This window comes from Malus sylvestris, chromosome 15 (assembly GCF_916048215.2).
Source record: "Malus sylvestris chromosome 15, drMalSylv7.2, whole genome shotgun sequence".
Classification (NCBI taxonomy): domain Eukaryota; kingdom Viridiplantae; phylum Streptophyta; class Magnoliopsida; order Rosales; family Rosaceae; genus Malus; species Malus sylvestris.
Genome location: NC_062274.1, coordinates 8545186 through 8564814, shown reverse-complemented (window position 1 = coordinate 8564814; position 19629 = coordinate 8545186). Strand labels below are relative to the sequence as shown.

The 19629-nt window shown below is 33.5% G+C and overlaps 2 protein-coding genes across 3 annotated transcripts in view; one reads left to right on the top strand and one right to left on the bottom strand.

Annotated features, from left to right (window-relative positions):
• The window catches only part of LOC126603268 (UPF0481 protein At3g47200-like), a 92411-nt gene that overhangs the window by 11058 nt on the left and 61724 nt on the right, over positions 1-19629 (top strand). The window lies entirely within an intron of this gene.
• LOC126603279 (transcription initiation factor TFIID subunit 15-like) lies at positions 9262-10974 on the bottom strand. Of its 2 annotated transcripts, none has more exons than XM_050270088.1 (4): positions 10793-10974; positions 10176-10594; positions 9812-9932; positions 9262-9569 (listed from the first exon to the last, which is right to left on the bottom strand). In XM_050270088.1, exons 2-3 carry the CDS (start codon positions 10577-10579, stop codon positions 9839-9841), a joined length of 498 nt encoding a protein of 165 aa, XP_050126045.1. In that variant the 5' UTR covers positions 10580-10594; positions 10793-10974; the 3' UTR covers positions 9262-9569; positions 9812-9838. The 2 variants fall into 2 exon arrangements, with proteins under 2 accessions (XP_050126045.1, XP_050126044.1); XM_050270087.1 differs by having other exon boundaries at positions 10176-10597; positions 10793-10971.

Genomic DNA, 19629 nt, shown 5'->3' with positions numbered 1-19629 from the left:
ATCAAATACATGAATTGACAAAACTAAAAAAAAAAAAATTCCAAACCCTAATATAATCGCCCTACTTATATGAACAATAATATAGAATTTAGGGTTTTGTTTTTGCTTACCTAATGAATATTCGAGTATGGAAGTTGTAGAGTTGGGGGAGAGGGAGGTTGCAAACCACATTCCTTATTTTCACGATTATAGCTAAGATTTTTTTTTTAATTTTTTTTTAGCTTTAATATTAGTTAAATCCACATAAGCATTCATAGCATTTAATAAATTAATAAGAACGCTTGAATGTTATAAAATCTAAAGGCTATAAAGAAGTGTAAAAATGTTTGTAAAAATCTAAAGGCTGTCAAACTTAGTATCGTTCCTTCAATTGATCGATACAAAATTCCGATATAAAAGAAGACCGAGTATCAGTCTACTTCAAGTATTCGTTCATCGCTCTTTCATTAAATTGACAAAACTAAACCCTAAATCAACAACTCTCACTGCCTCCCGCAATTTTTTTATACAAATAAATATGAGTGTGGATTTGAAATAGAATCAAAGAGGTTTTTGGGGTTTTTACGCAAAGATGAGAACGAAGACTCAAAAGACTTGAAGGTATTTTGCACAAATCAATGGAGGCCTTTGTGCGCAAGGTTTTCTTCATCTTTTCAAATTTTAATTATTTTTCTAGTTTTTATTCTTTATCAGTTTTTTTTCTTCTAGTTTTTTTTCTTTTTTAATGTTAATTATAATCCACGTAAGCATCCAAGTCATTGAATGATTCATTGAAGACCCGTAGATGTTATGTAATCTAACGGCTTAAAAGGAATGTAAAAATGTTTGTCAAAATATTTGTCCCTTGATCTTGTCCCTATATATGTATATGTGTGTGTGTGTGTGTGTGAATTTATTTTTGGACCCAAAGTCAAGAAGATCTCGCCTCGGATGGAAGCGAATGATGAAATGATACCTGATTGTCAGGAACCAAAGTCAAGAAGATCCAAAGTATCCGCAATAACGTTCGCTTCATGAAAGATGTGACAGAAGGAGGTATTGTGGAAATCACAACCAAGCTTCTCAATTTTTTTTTTTTTAAGCATACAAAATATGTTATAATGCACTCTTTGTTTCTTTTTCGCATTGTAATTGAGACAATACTAAATTTATTAGAATGCTAATAACAATTTTTTTCTTATATCAAATAAATAGAAGGCTAAACACAGTTGAATATTCTTAGATACATATAGGTTCATTTTTTGTGCGCCTTATTAGAAATAGTCCACTTTATTAAGACAGGTCCAATGATTGTAATTCAAAGGCATCTTACTGTTACTTTCATACCAAATTAATCCTTAATTAAACTAATAATTAATGTTATTCCTTGATTGTAGGATTATTATCTCTTATTGTAGAAATATTAAAACATTCCCTATAATTTTCTTTAAGTGAATGGGATCTCCTTCTTCCGGTCCTCCTTCTTCCTTTTTTAATTCCATCTCCTCCATCTTATTCTTATTTTAAGATCTTCTCTTTTTTTGTGTATTTTTTTCTCACGCATCATCTTCTTACTCATCTATCACCCCCTTCTTTCTTTGTGTTAGTGTGATATATGTGACTAAGCAGTAGTCTTATACATGTATTGTAGAATTGGTTTTTCGTGTTTGCCCTATAATATAGGTATATTATAATATGAATTTTTTTTAGAACTAATGAGATTTTTTTTGGAACTACTTTTTTTAAAAAGTCAATTTTTTTAGATAATAGTTAGTTTGAATATTCAAAATTCAAAAGTCAAGGAATTTAAATATTATATATATATTTTTATCTAAAATGGAAAAATTGATACAACATATGGAATTGGATAGAGTGTTGTTATTTCCATCACAGCGTCTTATCTTTGCACCCGCTTTTAATAAAAAAATTAATTACAAGTTTATCCATTTATAAAATGATCGATAAGGATCATAAAAGATATATACTAATAATAGGTTGGACGCGAAAAGGTAATTAAGAGCCCTAGAGTTACATTGAGTCATGAAAGGAATGGAGAATATGTAGTTATGTACGCCGAACTCTCAAAAAAGACAAAGTATAAGTATAGAAGGAATTCTGGAAAATGTGGATGTCATTTTCAATTTTTCAATTAAAGGGTAAGAAGCTAGCAACTTATGATGATTGGATATTGATGGTAGTTATTGAAGTGTATAATCACACGTCAACAACATATTTGGAGGGTCATTCATTTGCGGTAGATTATCGTCGGAAGAGACTTAGTTGTTAGGGAATAGCATTTCAAAATGTTTTTAGTAATAACAGTGGGTAATATGTGAGGACCAATTGCATATTAGTCACAATATCATATTAGTTTATATCCACATGCTTAAAATATTTGACAGCTTAATAAAGCAAAATAAGAAAATAAGTTTTCTAATGTTTCATAGATTTTAAGTTGGTTTTGCTTTATTAAATCGTCAAATATTTTAAACATTCAAATCTAAACTAATATAATGTTGTGACTAGCAGCTCTCATTGAATACCTAGACTCAATCCTAAAAAAATTTTAAAAAATAACAAAAAAAAAATCTGTATTTTTTGACCTCTATCAAAAAGCCCCTTACAAAAAGTAAAACCCTTTAAAAAGCCAATTTTCATATCCATTGTAATGGATAAAAAGTGCCCTTGTTTTACTACCATTGACTATCACAGTCTAGATAGTTTTCAACTATTGTACTTAATTGGATGAAGTGTCTGGTCTTTGATTGTTTTTGGGACCCAATTGGAATTTAAAATCATGTTAAAAGAGGTTCATGTTCTTCTTTCATACGCATGAGTCTTTAAAGTGTTGTCCATGTTGGAATGGGAAATAATCTATACTGTAGTGGTTAAAATTTGAGCTTTTAATTTTTGAATGTGTTTAAAGACTTGATTTCCTTCCTTTTCAATTAAGCTAAAATTTTAAGAAAGCTGGTAGTTTCAACTGCGCATGTTTATGAAAAGAAACATGTTGCAGCTGATCATGGTTTAACTAAATTATAGCTGGAAATTAAAGAGAGCTGGGTTTATGCATTTTGACTGAGATTCTTGATTGTTTGTTTCGATTCTTTATTATGATAGGATGAGCGTTTGATGCTCTTTTCCTTTTTCTTTCAATAATTTACATGTAACCACCAAAGCAAAACTTTTTTTTTTTTTTAGTACATCAATATTTTTACACTAGGGGTAGGGAGAGTTCGGCTAAGTCACACAATGAGCAGCCTAATTTGATATTGAATTCGCCATCCACGAGATTCAAATCTTAAACTTCTCACTTCTAAGCGAAGAGTAATATCACACGAGCCCGTAGTACTAAGTGGCAATCCAAACTTATTTTTTAAAACAATAATCTTCATCTGACTTTTGAATCTCATTTATCTGAAACAACTAAGTACATGTCATGACATTTATTAGTAATTCACAATGGCAGAAAAATTTGTAACTTGTATTTTCCAAAAAAAAAAATTGTAAATTGTATTTCGAATTGAATGATCAAAAGTTCTAAACGATATGTTGTGTGTTTTTAAGTAACTTGCCAAGTTAATCATATGCATGCTTTTTTTTTAAGAAAACCTAGCTAGTTGGCAGGGCAAACCTTGAGAATTTGGGGCCTTAGGCAGTCCTTGAAGTGGGTCCTGTAATTCTTTGACCTTCGACTCTTTGTACATTGATGTGTATAAAAAAATTTCAATAAATACATAAAAAAAAAGAGAGAGTCTAGTTTTACATCAAATATCACTAAAAATTAATATAAAAATGCATATAAACATTACTTAAATTTTACACTTCTCACATTTTTAGACGTAAATGTACTAATTAAGTTTACATAATCTAATTTTTCAACTAATTTTTTTTTTCAATTGCCTATGATTTTATTTTTTGATATTTTATTGAATTTGAATTGTTAAAAAAAAAAAATATATATATATATATACATACATACTTTTAAAAAAAAAATGTGACGACCACTTCTAAAGTGGGGGACCTAGACGCCTACTTCGACTACGGTTCAGCTACCTCTAGGGCCGGCCTTACTAGTTGGTACGAGGAGAAGTTGTATTGAATTAAAAAAGGATAAGTACAATGTAAAATTAATTTCGCAGCTATTATTAACAATAGACCATTTTTTAAAAATATGTCCAATGATTATTATCTTTTTGTTAAGTTTGTCATAAGACTGAAAATTTTAGAGAATTGTAATACCCTAAATCGTAAGAATTAAATCTCTTTAATTATGTTGCATTCAGTCTTTTTACTTATTTAATTTACCTATATCATAATATTTTTTGTCGATAATTTACTTATATCTCAAGTATAAATTGTTTTTATGTAGCTACCTATATTATAGATATTTTTTGCTTGTAATCTACCATTTCATAATTAGTTGTATTGAATTATATCTTAAATATATTTCACTTGGACAATTGTGTAGTCTGCTTATTATATAGGTATGCTACAAGAATCAGACTCAATTTAAGAAACAACTTGAATTTTTGGACCTGGATAGCTGGATCTAATTGCCTCATAAAAAATTACACACTGTGGAGCCAAAAATAATCACAAGGCGACACGTAGATTTTGGATAAAAGAGAACAAAAATACCCTTGAGGCATATCGGGATTCCTATTCGCGAGCAGCGGGCAATCATCCCTCAACCAAGTCAAAAGTGCCCAAAATAGGTAACCAATTCAAAGATATTCTCATCCATCCTCATCCTATAGGGGTGTTTGTTTGCCCTCATTAAGTGGGACTGGACTGGACTTGACTAGCTGTTAGTCCAATACTGTGTTTGTTCCATGCTGGGACTAACATTAATGAGACTAAAGGGAACTAGCATGGACAAAACCCTTCACTAAGAGGTCTTAGCGAGACCCCCCAATAACCATGGGACTAGCTACGACTATCATCTCTCGTCCTCGTCATGCTCAACAACCACTCTCGATAGACTCCTCGTCATCTCCGGTCACCTAGATCATAATAAAATATTAATAATTTATATATTAAATAATATAATATTAGAATTTGTTATTATCCAGCTTCTTAGTCCAACACTGCGTCAAACGCTTCACTAAGTTAGTCCAGCTTAGTCTAGTTTAAGCCAGTCCAGCTTAGTCCTTGAAGCTAGTCCAGTCCGAGATAGTCCGGCGCAACAAACGCCTTCCACAAGGTAATCATTCCATAACTTACAAAATATTCCACATAAATCACATAACCCCCAAAATATTTATTCCAAAAATGTGTTGATTAACCAATTAATGGATTAATTGCCTTATTAATCCATTAAATCACACATTAAACCATAAGTTACACCCTAAAAAACATCCAAGGGCCGGGCACCTTTTCTCCAAAGGGGACCGGCCACCCTCTCCTATAAAAACCTCATTTTCTTCTCCAAAATTCACTTCCAACACTCTGGCAAAACTCCAAAAACTCTCTAAACACTTTTCTCTCTAAATTCTAACTTTGGCATCAGAGGTTCTTCGGCCAAGGCCCTCTATTCATTGTGGGCGCATGAGGCTCTTGACCTTAACCCTAAGGTGTTGATTGTTTTGTAGGTGCAATTTTGTCCAAGAAGAATGAGGAAGAAATTTGCATCCACACACATAGTTAACGAGAGCATAAATCTTATCTCTCCAATTAAAAAGAACTTAAAATATAAAAATACATGAAAAAGATGGACATAAATAACTGTGACTGTAACATCCTACATCAACCAACGGAGAAGGGGTGATGTGTCTTATATGTACATGCCCACCTCCTATAGCACGAGGTCTTTTGGGAACTCACTAGCCAAATCGGCTCCGCTGTAGCATGATATTGTCCACTTTGAGACCGGCCATGCCCTCACGATTTTGTTTCTGGGAACTCACACGAAAACTTCCCAATGGGTCATCCATCCTAGGAATGCCACGAAGCCAGTGAGTTCCCAAAATAGGAATGCTCTCGCTCGAACTTGCTTAACTTCGGAGTTCCGATGGAACCCGAAGCCAGTGAGTTCCCAAAAGGTCTCGTGCTATAGGAAGGGGAGCATGTACATATAAGGCACATCATCCCCCCTCTGTTGGTCGATGTGGGATGTTACAATCCACCCCCTTAAGGGTCCGACGTCCTTGTTGGCACACTCGCACCACACGGCAAAGTGGCTCTAATACCATTATGTTACATCCCAGACTTGACTCCGCCGTAACACGATATTGTCCGCTTTGGGCCCCGGCCACACCCTCACGATTTTGTCTCTGGGAACCCACACGAGAACTTCCCAATGGGTCACCCATCCTAGGATTACTCTCGCCCAAACTCACTTAACTTCGGAGTTCCGATGGAATCCGAAGCTAGTGAGTTCCAAAAGGCCTCGTGCTATAGGGAGGGGAGCATGTACATATAAGGCACATCACCCCCTCTCTGTTGGTCGATGTGGGATGTTACAGTGACTATTTTGAAATAAAAAAGAAAGATACATGCAAGGTTGAATACGTGCAAAAAATACTTTCATTTATTGGATTTGGTCACAATACATTTATGTACTTAGTATAATCACTTACTAGCGATCAAATATATTGTAATGATATTCAACAACCTTATATGACAATTTAATGGGTGATTTTGTTAAGTACTTTATTATAGTTGGTCATCTCTCTTCTATATATTAATTCGTATATTTTCTCCTTTTGTAAAAATTCATGTATGTCATATGATCCGTGATAAAAAAATATATTGTATACTATACATATATACATATATAATAAGACAAAGTACCCAAAACTATGATGGAACATACTTACTGAGAACGGCATGCAGGAAAGCCTCAATAAGCAATATGGACCGCGTAGTTGATATGATTGAATATGCATGCAAGGAGGTACTTCATGACTAGTTCACTAAAATCAACAAAGCATATATATGAAGTAACATAAAGCTGATCTTAAAGTGAAACAAAGAATCTTGCTAAAAGCTAAATCATGGAGTGTAGTAGCAGACATTAATCAATGTGTGGTTACTTTTTGACCAATAAAACTTGCATTTTTTGCACTTCTCCCATGAGGTCAATGAAGGAACCCATGAAAGGTGTTTGCTAAAAAGTTTTGGAATCCTATGTGAGTTATATATGCTTTAAATTAAAATATAGAGATATGTTGATTTAGATACATCTTTGTTTCGGAAGTTCATTAGATATTGTCAAAGTTAACCCCACCCGTTAATCAAAGAACCGAATGATTATTTCATTATATTGATATTTTGTTATGAACTCAGCGGACTTACTATTGGTCATCTTTTATTTCATCACACATATGTCTCAAACTCACCCAGAATGATTGCAAGGACCAAACATGGCCATCATAGAATATTATCTCAACTGGGTTATTAGCATTATAATGCTCACAATTAAAATTTGACTGTAATAATATGGTTTGTCGCTGAAACTAGAAGCTCCTGAATTATTTTTTTTTATTGCTAAGGAAAATGCTAAAGGGATCATTGTTTTAAATCTTATGTAAACCACATGATGTTTTAGTTGACGATTGGATTCATTAATTTGATAATTTAAAGAATGAATACAATCATTTACCCCTACATTGTGTGGTATACAAAATATGGTTTTAAAAGATGTGGTCACTCTAACACCACCCGCTACCTCATAATTATGTTTCAAAATTCAAATGGTTTTTAGAGAATGAGTTGACAATGAATATCAAGCTAACATCTTTCCTCAAAGGAGCGATAAATATATGCATGGAAACTTATGTAACATAAAATATGTATGGGAGATGGGGCCTATTGGGGGTTTTAAACCCCAATAGGCCTATTGGGGGCCTATTGGGGGTTTCAAAGGAGCGATAAATATATGCATGGAAACTTACGTAACATAAAATATGTATGGGAGATGGGGCCTATTGGGGGTTTCAAACCCTAAATTCTAGAACTAGACTTTGGTTCTAATACCGTGTTAAACAACTACTATGTCTCAAATGTATATCAAGCTAACAAAATAAAATTACCCTGGTATCTTGCATGAGTTTAATCTCATGGTACAATATAAAATGCTAACTGCAAAACTACTAAATGTTATTGAGTCACGCACATAATTAATGATTAAATTGAAGATGGTCAAGTCCTTGCTTGTTTTGTTACATGAGTACTTTAAGAGGCAACCCTGAAACCGGAGTTCACTGGTTCACCAGGGCCCTATATATGAACTTTATGAGTGGTAATTAAGAGCTCGGACTGATTAATCAATCAGCTACATGTGGAGTAAAAATATAGAATTATTCCTTTAACCTTCACCTTAATTTGCAATAAGTGATCCCTAAACTTAAAAACCCCTTAATTAGGGTTTCTATATATATGTATGTGTTAGGCACAAAATGATGCATTCAACTTTCATCGATGACTACACCATAATGGTGATTAATGTATTACACCATATATTTTTTAGCCTTTGTCACCATGTTTTCATTTGTACATCATTTTTAATCCAGCAATCGCAACCAAATAACTAGGTAATTGTTGCTCATGTTTCTTGTAGTGTATCAAAACACGCATGCACGATGATTTTAGATAAAAGAAAGAAATGGAGTTTGAATGACGCTTTCAACTAATAATCCCTTAATTATAGGGTTTCTATACACGTGTGGCACAAAATGATGCGTTCAACTTGCACCCCTAATAATCCCTTAATTAGGGTTTCTATAGAAGATATGGAATCACTCGCGTCGGAGCGTTGGTTTCACCAAAAGATAAGATTATTTATGGTCCATCCGTCCATGCACGATGTGAACAGTTCCTTCGGTACATATATATTTGCTTGCTTTCTTTTCTTTTTTTTTTTTGGGTCCTTTGGTTATATTAATTTGCTTGCCTTTGCAGATATATGTATGCATGTTCTGGATACTCGTTTACAATTCTTTAAGTTCTCAAATATTCCTTGGACCACTCTTAAGATAAAAGCATTCTTGATACTCGGGATGGAGCGTCTTCCTTCAATCTGCATATGTATCCTCTCTCTCTCTCTCTCTGTCTCTCTCTGTGTAAATCAGTATCTGAAAGTAATTAATCAATCAAATACTTGCAGCGAGTAGAGAGAGAATGTTTCACAGTGGTAGTACACTACGTGTTATTATATAAGTAGAAGAATTTTTTTTTTAAGTTGCTAATTTTTTAATACAAGTATTTCTAGATGTACCATCCCATGTTTCCGGACACACTAAAAAATATCTTGAGCAGTGATACTTCAGTCCTCCAAGATAACAAGAGACAATTAATTAGATTAATAGTACCAGAAAACTACATGCGTATCATATCATAAGAAAGCTCACAAAATGCCACATGATTTAGCTTAGTTAAAGTACATCATAATTCAACTTAAGCTCCCTAAAAAGGATAAATATCCAGACAATGGAAAGAAATGTGGGGGAAGGAAAAGGGAATTGAAAGAGGAAAAAAAATATAGAGGGTGATCATCTGGCACACAATAGGGGCTAGCTAAGTAGTTCAAGTCATCATATGGGAATCATGTTTCTTCTCTCAGTTCCTTCAGCAAAGTACAGCAGTGCCTGAACAAGATGAGAATCACACATTTATATATTGGTTAAAAAAAGTTATTAATAGCTCCCAACAGAGTGCAGAATGATTTGCTTTCGGGTTCGAGGAGGAACGCTCTATTCTACTTCTAAGAGCTAATATCACTTAGTCATTTATTTTACTTAAAAAATAACATATACAAGCTAATATTGCTTAGTCATCTATTTTACTTAAAAGATAACATATACATTCAGGTATGTGCATATATACTCACCGTAAAGCATGAAAATTCTGGGAGGAATTAAAATGGAGACTTGTCATCGTTGGAGTCTCTTGGAGCATTGCATCTGAAACATTCTGTTCTGCTAGCGAAGTTGTGCTCATTGCACCCTGACCTGTGTCATTTAATTGAACAATTACTATTATTTTCATGACATGGTAAAGTGGTGTCAAACACGAAAAAATATATGGGCGTAATATTGCTGCACGTACATGTTATTATATATTATTGAACCTAATAGCTGCAATGCTTCACTCGAAGAGAAGCAACCGTTGGGCCAATACCCAACTTTTCAGCCAACAATATTTTGTGAGCGATTTTGATAAGTAAAATATAACGATAAAATTTGCAAATTTACCTTGTGCAAATCCAGTCTCCAGATTTCCATCCGGAGCGACCAGAGCTACTTCCACTGCTGCCAAAGCCAAACCCTCTCAGTGACCTAGGCATGTCGCCCTCAAAACCACCGCCCCCGCCACTTGACAATTCGTCCTTAGACGCACCACACTTGAAGCAACTGGAGCGGCTGGCAAAGTTGTGAGCTCCACAGTTGCCAATGGTGCAGTACCAGTCACCGGGGCGGACATCTGGACCAGTGGTGAATCCAAACGAGCCACCGCCACCTCCACCTCTTCCACCACCAAAACTTCCATACTCAACTCTCTCCCCACTTTTTGGATCCCCACACCTGTGGCACGAGTCCCTCCTTTGGAAGTTGAGATGGTTGCATGACCTACAGTTCCAATCTCCTGGCCTGCTCATCTTTCTCTATTTGATCTTCTAGATTTCAGACATGATCAAAACAATAATGTATTAGTTAACTGAAATACTTCATGTATCAATTTTTCATATCAATAAAATATACTCATTGTGTCGAGCAGGTTCCTTAAAAAAAATCATTTATCAAAATGATAGACACGGTAACCTAACCTACAAATGCCCAGGAGTAAACTTGAAATTTGAAAAAAGCCTCACCTTAAGAAAACAAAGTTGAATAGAAATGCCTGAAGAAGATGAGACTAGTGATGGAGGAATTTGGTGATTAAAGTGATGGGGTTGGGGAGGTTTTTATACTTGCTTAAGGGCCTCGAGAACCGAGTGGTGGATTGCACCCAGTAGAGGTTTAGGTATGTGGTTTTTCTTTTTTGATATTCTCTTCATCACTTTGCCTTCCTTGAACAATGGAATATAACACAAAATAAACTAAAATTAGAAAAAAGAGATAAAGAGAAATTGAAATGGGATTCTAAATATACTAAAGAGAGAAAATTTTAAATTTGATGACAAAGCTCTAACTACTGTTTTTTTAGGGTTTCTACTTTCTAGAGGTTGCAAATGCAGGAACATATCCATTATAAATTTCTTTCGTTAGTTCCATAATTGCCCTTCTTTGTCCAACCACTTTGTATTCCCATAGCTGTAGGGTCCGTTTGGAAACACAATTTTTTTATTTATTAAAATGCAAGTATTTCTTGAAACAACTTGTTCTTGTTTAAGAAGTGTTTTTAAATGAATGAAAATGCTTTAAAAAAAAATGTTATTGGGTTCTAAAAGCACTCTTAAAGTGCTTCAAGCTAAAAGTATCAGTTATGTGCTTCTTGCAAGAAGGACTTCAAGTGTTTTTCCTAGATTAACTTGTATTTTTACTAGCAATTGATTTTAGAAACATTTTTTCTAAAAACATTTTTTCTAAAAACATTTTAAGTCATTCAAAAAGGCTTCCCAAACGAGTTCTTAGGAAGCACATAATAGGTTTTTCTTGCAACACAGAAGCATTTTTAACTTTTTTTGTCAAACATTGCGAGAAACACATTTCAAACATGCCCATAAACAACATAGTTTTAGTGTCAATTAGCAAAACAATATGAGATATGATGAATCTCTATAAGCTATCAGATTGATTACTGCTTAAATGTCGCCTTATTATTTACTATGATAATATATTTGTCCACCCGTATTAAAATATATAATCAAAGAATAACTAACCCCTTTAGTGAATCCGGAATGATGAGTGGTGAATCGGTATATTAAATCTAAGGAAAACTAATGAAAAAGGCTTGAAAACTTTGAGTTTTAATGATAAGGACAAAATAAAGGGTAAAGTGAATAGTAACAGGATTGACTTTTTAGTGTAAAAATATGATTTTTCGTTAAAGTGAACAGTACCGGGTGCTTTTCGTTAAAGTTCCCTTAAATCTATTGACGGAACCATAAGATGCAAAGTCTAGAGAATTGAGATGAAACTTAAGAGTAAAACTCCATCATTATTGTGTGTTTACATCTACTAACTAAATTAAATCATTCAGAGGCCATAGATCTAAGCATACATATTATAAAAACTTAAGTATAATTGTAATGTTATGTAATTATAAAGCATATTGAGCAAGGAAAAATTTGTTGATTTGACTTTGTTAAGTTAGCTGTACCATATATATATATATATATAGAGGTCAGGTCCCCACAAAAAGCAAATAGTATGCATTGTAAGCTCTAAACACAGCATAGCAGTGCAGCCAATATCATAAAATTATTGTATGAACCACAAAAAATTCTTTTGACCATATATTTCATATATTTAGGACCTTCATTAGCAAACAAAGCCAACAATCTTGTTGAGTCAGGATTGGACAAGCAAGAACAAAATTCATTGTATTCTTGCCAGAGAAAATGAATATTCCCCCACACGTCGAAAAACCTTAGGGCGAGAAACGACCCCACTACTCTCATTCTTATCTCACAATTCATAACTAAGGAGTGGTCAAGTCTGCTTTTATATATGTAATTGAGAACACGCCATCTTCCTAAGGGTGTCACTATACAAGGAAAAATGGTGGTTGCTTTTCAATATTTTCTGAATATTCTTTCGTTGTACTTAAAAACCGAATTTTATTCCTCCATGTCAAAAGGGTACACTACCACATATTTTCTCTTCTCCCTACGGCCTACTCCCAAATATTAAAGGGATATTTCACTTGAGGCCAATTTTTTATTTATATATTTTAGGATTAAGTCATTTTCAATTTAGAGATAAATGAAGAGTAAATTTAGGTATGTGACCTAAGCTGAATTTCCTAGATATTAAAGGGACAAGTTATCTGTTAAGACATCAATTAGTATAAATATAAATGCAGTGATCATAAAATGTGATCCCCCTTCTATTTTTTCTGGGGTATATTTTACCCAATTTTGATTGAGATGCCTATTATTTTGTCTTGTATTTTTGGATTACTCACCTACACAAGGTCAGAAGCTTCTCAAGTTCTAGTAGTTACTTTTCTGGTTAGAAGGTTAATGTCTTAGGGCTAGTGTACGTAGCATCTACTCAAAGACCACTACTTCATTACGATCATATGATCGGAATCAAATCGTGGCAAACTCTAAATATATAAGCTAAGCTAGTGAGATGATGGGGTTATAAGCTAATTACCAGCCAACGGATGAATCCTCCTTATGGACCTCATCATACGGTACTAATAGTAATTAAGTTTATGAGCTCATTATCCTAGGTCATAAGAAGTTACAGAATTTCCTTTTGTATGTCAATGATTCTTTACATGCGTCAATAACGCTTTTTTTTGTATTTTAGAATATAGTTAACCAACATATTAACTACTTGACTCATTGGTATTTTTAGGATTAGGATTGGGCATGGGTTTCATAGGTTTCTTAAGCCGTCTGGGATATTTCAAAATAAAATCTGCATGGCTTCCACTTAATAATATTCCGTTTTTAAAGTATCAAAATAAAATTGTATAACAAAGAATATTATATTCCATACAAATTAGTCAGGATATTATATCCATGTATCGCATGAATCACCCTCACTCATCACTAGATCTAATCTTCTTATGCATAAAATATGATCACACTCGTGCATGTCAGCTGCTTCGCTAAATTAGAGAAGATATGTCACCGTTGCCCAAGACATAGCTAGGCACATAACCAAAGCCAAACATAAAAGCTGTTGCATGGCTAAGGAGCTTCAAACGATGAACGTCCAAATTTTAATAAATAATTGAGAGAACGTGGAGTAGTGGAGGATCAAAATCAAAGAAAGAAAGAAAGGAGAAATTAATTGGTAAGAGTTTCGATAAAGATAGACGAAGCTGATGGATGATGATGGAAGAGGAGTCTTCGAGGTTCAAATTTGACCATCTTTTAATCCTTTTCTTTTTCTTTTCTCACTAGTAGTACTGATATGCATGGCTTTTTCACTGTCATTTTTTCCTTTTCCTCTCACAATCTTTGTTTTGAATCTTTGAATAATTAAGGGGATTGAAATAAAAATAAAATGGAATTAGTATTCAAGATTACTCACCATGGCATTTTTCTTGGGGAATGGTAAAGAAGGCTGTAGCAAACTGTGAAAAAGCAAAAAGAAAGGAGGAGGGGACTGATTCGATTCTCTCATTGGGAAATGCCTCCATGCATGACCATGACCAAGCCAAGCCCAATGCAATACACCCAAACGTATATTCTTTTCGCTTTCTCTTTTTAATCTTTTAAATTAAATAAAATGTAAACAATTCAAAGCCATGTTAAGATGTTTGTGTCCAAGTAGTTCATACATTTTGAGTTTTGTCTTCTTCCCTTATCTGCCAACGGAGAAAAAAGTGATGGATGCAACCATAACTTTGGACCAGTTTCTAACTTTCACATGCATGCAAGCTAAAAATTTCTTTTTATATATAAAGATTAGAGGATTATGCAAGTCGGCAAATTTTGGATTCGACTCGCACTTGATTGACTTAGCATCATGCACCATAATTGCCAAAATGAGAGATTTTCTAACTGTTGGAAAAGTTAGCAATTTTGGTATATTATTATTATATATGTTAAGGTGAATTGATATTTTAGGTATTATATTTTCTAATATAATAAGGATTGTGATTGGTTTCTCCTTTCTGGTTTAGGATTAAGTCTCCATAAATACGTACACTTCTTGAAACTTTGTAGGAATTAAATCTTGCAAGATGTAGTTTTTTTTAGGATATATATATAGTCATCTTGGCAATTTTGTAGTGTTTTTCATTTTATTTTTGTCCATACAATAAGATTCAGAGTTTCCATTTTTTTTTGGATGACTTTGGATGCGGTCCCTATTTATCAACATTCTTTAATTAGAACCTTGTTGGTTTTCGATTTTTGATTGAAGTCTCTGAAATTAATGCAATAATGCATTTCTATGTAGGTTATTATAATTTTTAAATTAAAATTTGATATTTGTAGTTATTTATATTTATGAGATTTTAAATAAAATCTATAATTTATTGAAAATATTTATAAAAAAAATTATACTTAAATAAAACCCATGATTTGTCATTACTTATATTAATGACATTTTACATATAAAAAATTGGTAATTTTTATACGATACATTTTACATACAAAAAGTTGGTGCATTTTATACAAAAAAAAGTGATACGTTTTATATAATGGGTACATTTCATATTTAAAAAAAAAAACAATGGGTACATTTTGCAAAAAAGAGATGGTACTTACAAAAAAAAAAAGGGGTAAATTTTGCATATAACAAAGTGGTACATTTTTAAAGACAAATGGGTACAAATAAAAGGTAAAAAACTATGAGTAAAAATAAAAGTTTGAAAAATATGGACACAAAAAGAAATTAATATATGGGTACAAACTAAAACTGAATAGAAAATTGGCACAATTTGGGAAAAAAAAAAGTTGCAAATTAAAATGGGTACAAACTAAAAATAAAAATATATGATAAAAAATTTAGTCATAAATATAAATATATCAAATGTAATGTTTCTAGCTCTAAATGAATAATTTAGAAATAAAATTTAATTATCTTGATATGTAAAATATTTTATTATTGAAATAATTAATGATGTTTATTAAAACCAAGGGACCTTGATTAAAAATTGAAAAGAAATAAGGTTTCAATCAATGGAGTTGAAAAAAGAGGGATGGAAACCTGATTTCTCTTTTTTTTTTCTTTTCTAGTTCTTTGATTTGTTATCATGGTATTAGAGCGAGCTCAATCTTGATCCTCTTTGGGTTCAATCTGCTCTTGCAATTGTTTGGTATCGCTCACATCCCTTCCACTTCTCATTTTGTTTGATAGTTGTTAGTTTTCTTGTGGTTCGTTTTTGTCAGATTTTCATTTGTTTTGTTTTCTTAGGTGTTCTTTTTTTTTTCTTACGGGTTGGTTGGTATACTATTTATGTTAGTGTTCTTTTGCTGAAATTATGAATTCTTGTTTTCTTAATTGCCTTCGTCGTTACTCTTCTGTGACGGAGTTCTCGAGCAGTAGTTGTGAAGGGAGAAAAGAAAAATTGGTTGGACAAACATGAGAAGCTCATGCTGGTCGAGGATGGTTGTTGACCACAAAACTGAAGTTGGTGTTTGGTTTGGGACAAATAATGGCTATTTATGCTTCATGTCACCTTTAATTGCGATAAGTTTGTTTGAAGTTGGCATTAGCAGTTTGTCTGTTTGCTTGGAAGTTTGCATTGGCAGTGGATTAACATTGAAATTTTGCATTGTCATTGATATTAGGATTGAAATCTTGAATTGATATTGACACTAACATTAGAATGTTGCACTAGCACTGACAAATGAAATTTTGCATTGCCATTGACACTGGTAGAATTTTGTATTGAAATTGGCACGGACCATCAGCATAAGTTTTCTTCTTGACAAACTTATCTTGGTTAATATAAGATTTTCGAACCTTCTAATTATCTGAATTGATGTACAAATTTTAACATATGACATGCATGCAACTAAAACGGGAGAAATTGGGAATTACCGAACTACATGCAGACATATACTGATTCATGTACATTACAGATTATACCTTGCTTATAGTATTCATTATCTTCAAATAACAGCGATAATACCACAAAATATATTTATTTGTTTTTATCTTATATGTCTACGTAATGCGTGTTTGGTTGCATGCACGTGAGGTGGTAGAGATGAGTGTGACATTCTCACACAATGATAAAAGTTACCTCTTTTCTTTTACTTTTTCGTCCTCCAATATCTTTTACATTATGCTCTTAGACTCCCCTAAATGTCCATCTCCTTCATCTTTCTTTTGCACGGTTTTCCACCCTTGCCCATCTGCATATATCTTTCATCTTTTGCTACAGAGAAGCCTTTGGACATTTAGTTACACAACAAAATACAAAATCCCCCAAATTTTCTACCAAAAATTTCCTCTTTAGTCTGGTCCTATTTTCCAAACCAGATAGACTGATCATAGGAATGTGGGAGATATCATTGAGAGTGGAGAATATGATCATGAATTCAGTATTCAACGGACTGTAGTGGAACTGTGTTGCCAAACTGCAAATTCACGACTGATCAATTATTATGTAAACTCTAACCCAAGCTAACAGGCTCTCGAAAAACCTTAGTAACCTTAGTCCAAGTATTACCAAGTTAATTTCTTTTTGAAAAATGGCAAGGATGTGTTAATGGTGTTAGTTATCTTTTCTTTTCCGTTAAGAAAAAGGAAATTACAATACAAAACTCCGATCACAACTAAACCTAAACAACAAAAAATTGAAGGTTGAAAGAGAAGTCAGCGTCCCAAACATGAAAAAAATTTAATTTGTAGGGAGTGATCAAGAGAAGTCAACACATCTGTCGTGAAATTTGCCTCTCTAACAATATGTTTGAAAAGAAGCAACCAGTGTTGGATTTTCTCTTTGGATTTGCCTCTCCACAATAAATTTGTCAAATGTGAATGTTGCATGGTGAATTTCAACCCACCAGAAAAAAAGAATGTGCATTTTCTTTTGCTTTAAGGGTAAATAAACTCGAAGATAGAAAACACTCAACAGTGACAGTTGTAAATGAACTTTGGTTATGAGAATAACTATACTTAGAATTTGCTAGTATTGCTACCTAACTACCGTCTACTTCTGAAATTTCTAGCCTTGTGTCGTTGCCTGGTTGAAGATGAATTTGCATAAATGCAGGTTCTCTAGGAAGAGAAGAGCAATTGTTTCATGCTTAGCATTAAAACAACATCGGACATGCTTGGTCGATCCACGGCTCTTTCTTGCACGCACAAAAGTCCCATCAGAATTTCTCTCATGACTTCACTAATTGAACAAGAAGCAACCAGTGTTGGATCCATCAACTCCATGCTCTTGCCTTCTTTCCAAAAACTCCCAGCCTAAAACAATCAATTTCACAAATCTAATTAATTAGCAACAAATACATTGACATATATAGAAAGTAATTGGAAATATAGATGGAGTTGAGGGGTTTATTTAGCTTACTCTGCCAAGTAAGTTTAGAGAATGATCTATCTCAAAGAAAGCTGTATTATTCTTGCCACTTATTATCTCTAATGAGATCACTGCAAAAATGAACAGATCAGGTTTTTCAGAAAAAGACCATCCATGGCATGCTCTGAAAACACGAAACACGTACTAACAATCAAAGGAGTTAATACTCAACAAGCTACATAATTTTTTTGGAAGAAATTAACCTCAAGGTGCGATAGTGAAATTTATTGAAATATAATATAAAAAGTGAAGAAAGTTGAGGTTACACTATAAAACCGATTGGTAATATGGAGAGTATAGCCAAATTTACTTATAACCATGCAAGATCCCTCCTCTCATCAATGTGGGATTCATTTTTGACAATAAGTTACACCTAGTCAAGTGGCTACATAAACCTTACCTCTCAAGAAAAAAAAAATACACAAAACAAAAAAATAAGGAAAACTAACGAAAAGTCCAAAAAAAAATTCTTTTTAATAAAAAGCCATTTTTAAAGGTATAGTGAATAGTACCAAGGAAATGTATAAATGTGGTTTTTCGTTAAAAGTGAACAGTACCGGGAGTGTTTTGTTAAAACTTCCAAAAAAAAAAGGAGGGACATTAAACTCACAAAGCTACGTAAATTCTCTCTGTTTTGTCACCTCTAATTGGTGCAATGATAATGAATAAATTGAAGCTTAGAACTTAGAGGTCTCGATGAAGACACCAGCCATATATAGGAGCTCTACGTAGCTTTTATTGTGAAATTGAATTTCTACGATTAAACAAAATCTTGAGTGATTCTTAAACTGCTTTTCAACACAAACTCAATTGCTCTTTAGCAAAGTCTTCTTACACTTTAGCTACAATTTCAAAGTCTTCATTTGGAGCAAAAACTGCCTATGATTCGGTTGATGTGCAATTTCAACTACCCTAATTTCCTCTCTATGGCACATATTTTATACTAAGTTCAATCTAACTTCAGTGATCTCAATGGACTTTTTGTAGCATTATTTTGCCCTTCATGGCCTAAACATTGCTAGAGTTTTACTACTTTCTTTCCGTTTCCAGTTAATTTAGATTTCAAGTTACATAGCTCGGCCATCGGCCTAGATTTTACTTTTGTGAATGTTTGTAATCTTGATTCCATCGTAAAAAAAATTACATTCTATTTATGTGAAATCTTGATATATATGTGCTGACCCTAAAAACTACCAAGCGTACGCGGCACGCAGGCCGAGTAATCTATAAGCTAACTACATCATTCGATGAATGCGGGGCGTGCCAACTCGTTGGCCGAGCTCGGCCGAGGAGTAAATTTGTTGATGTTGCGTTGGGTGTGCGGTTGACTTCTGCGTCTTACGATTGCGACCGAGGAATGAAGACGTCTCGGCCTCTTGGGTTCTCGAACCTGAAGACAAGGCTACTATTTTTACGAAGTTCACGAATCGTCATCGTCGGATTCGGTCACAGTGATGTTATTCGTCAGAGTAAACTCACGCCGAATCGACACCAAAGTGTAAGGGCACAAATACTCAAAGCGAATATAAGTCTTAA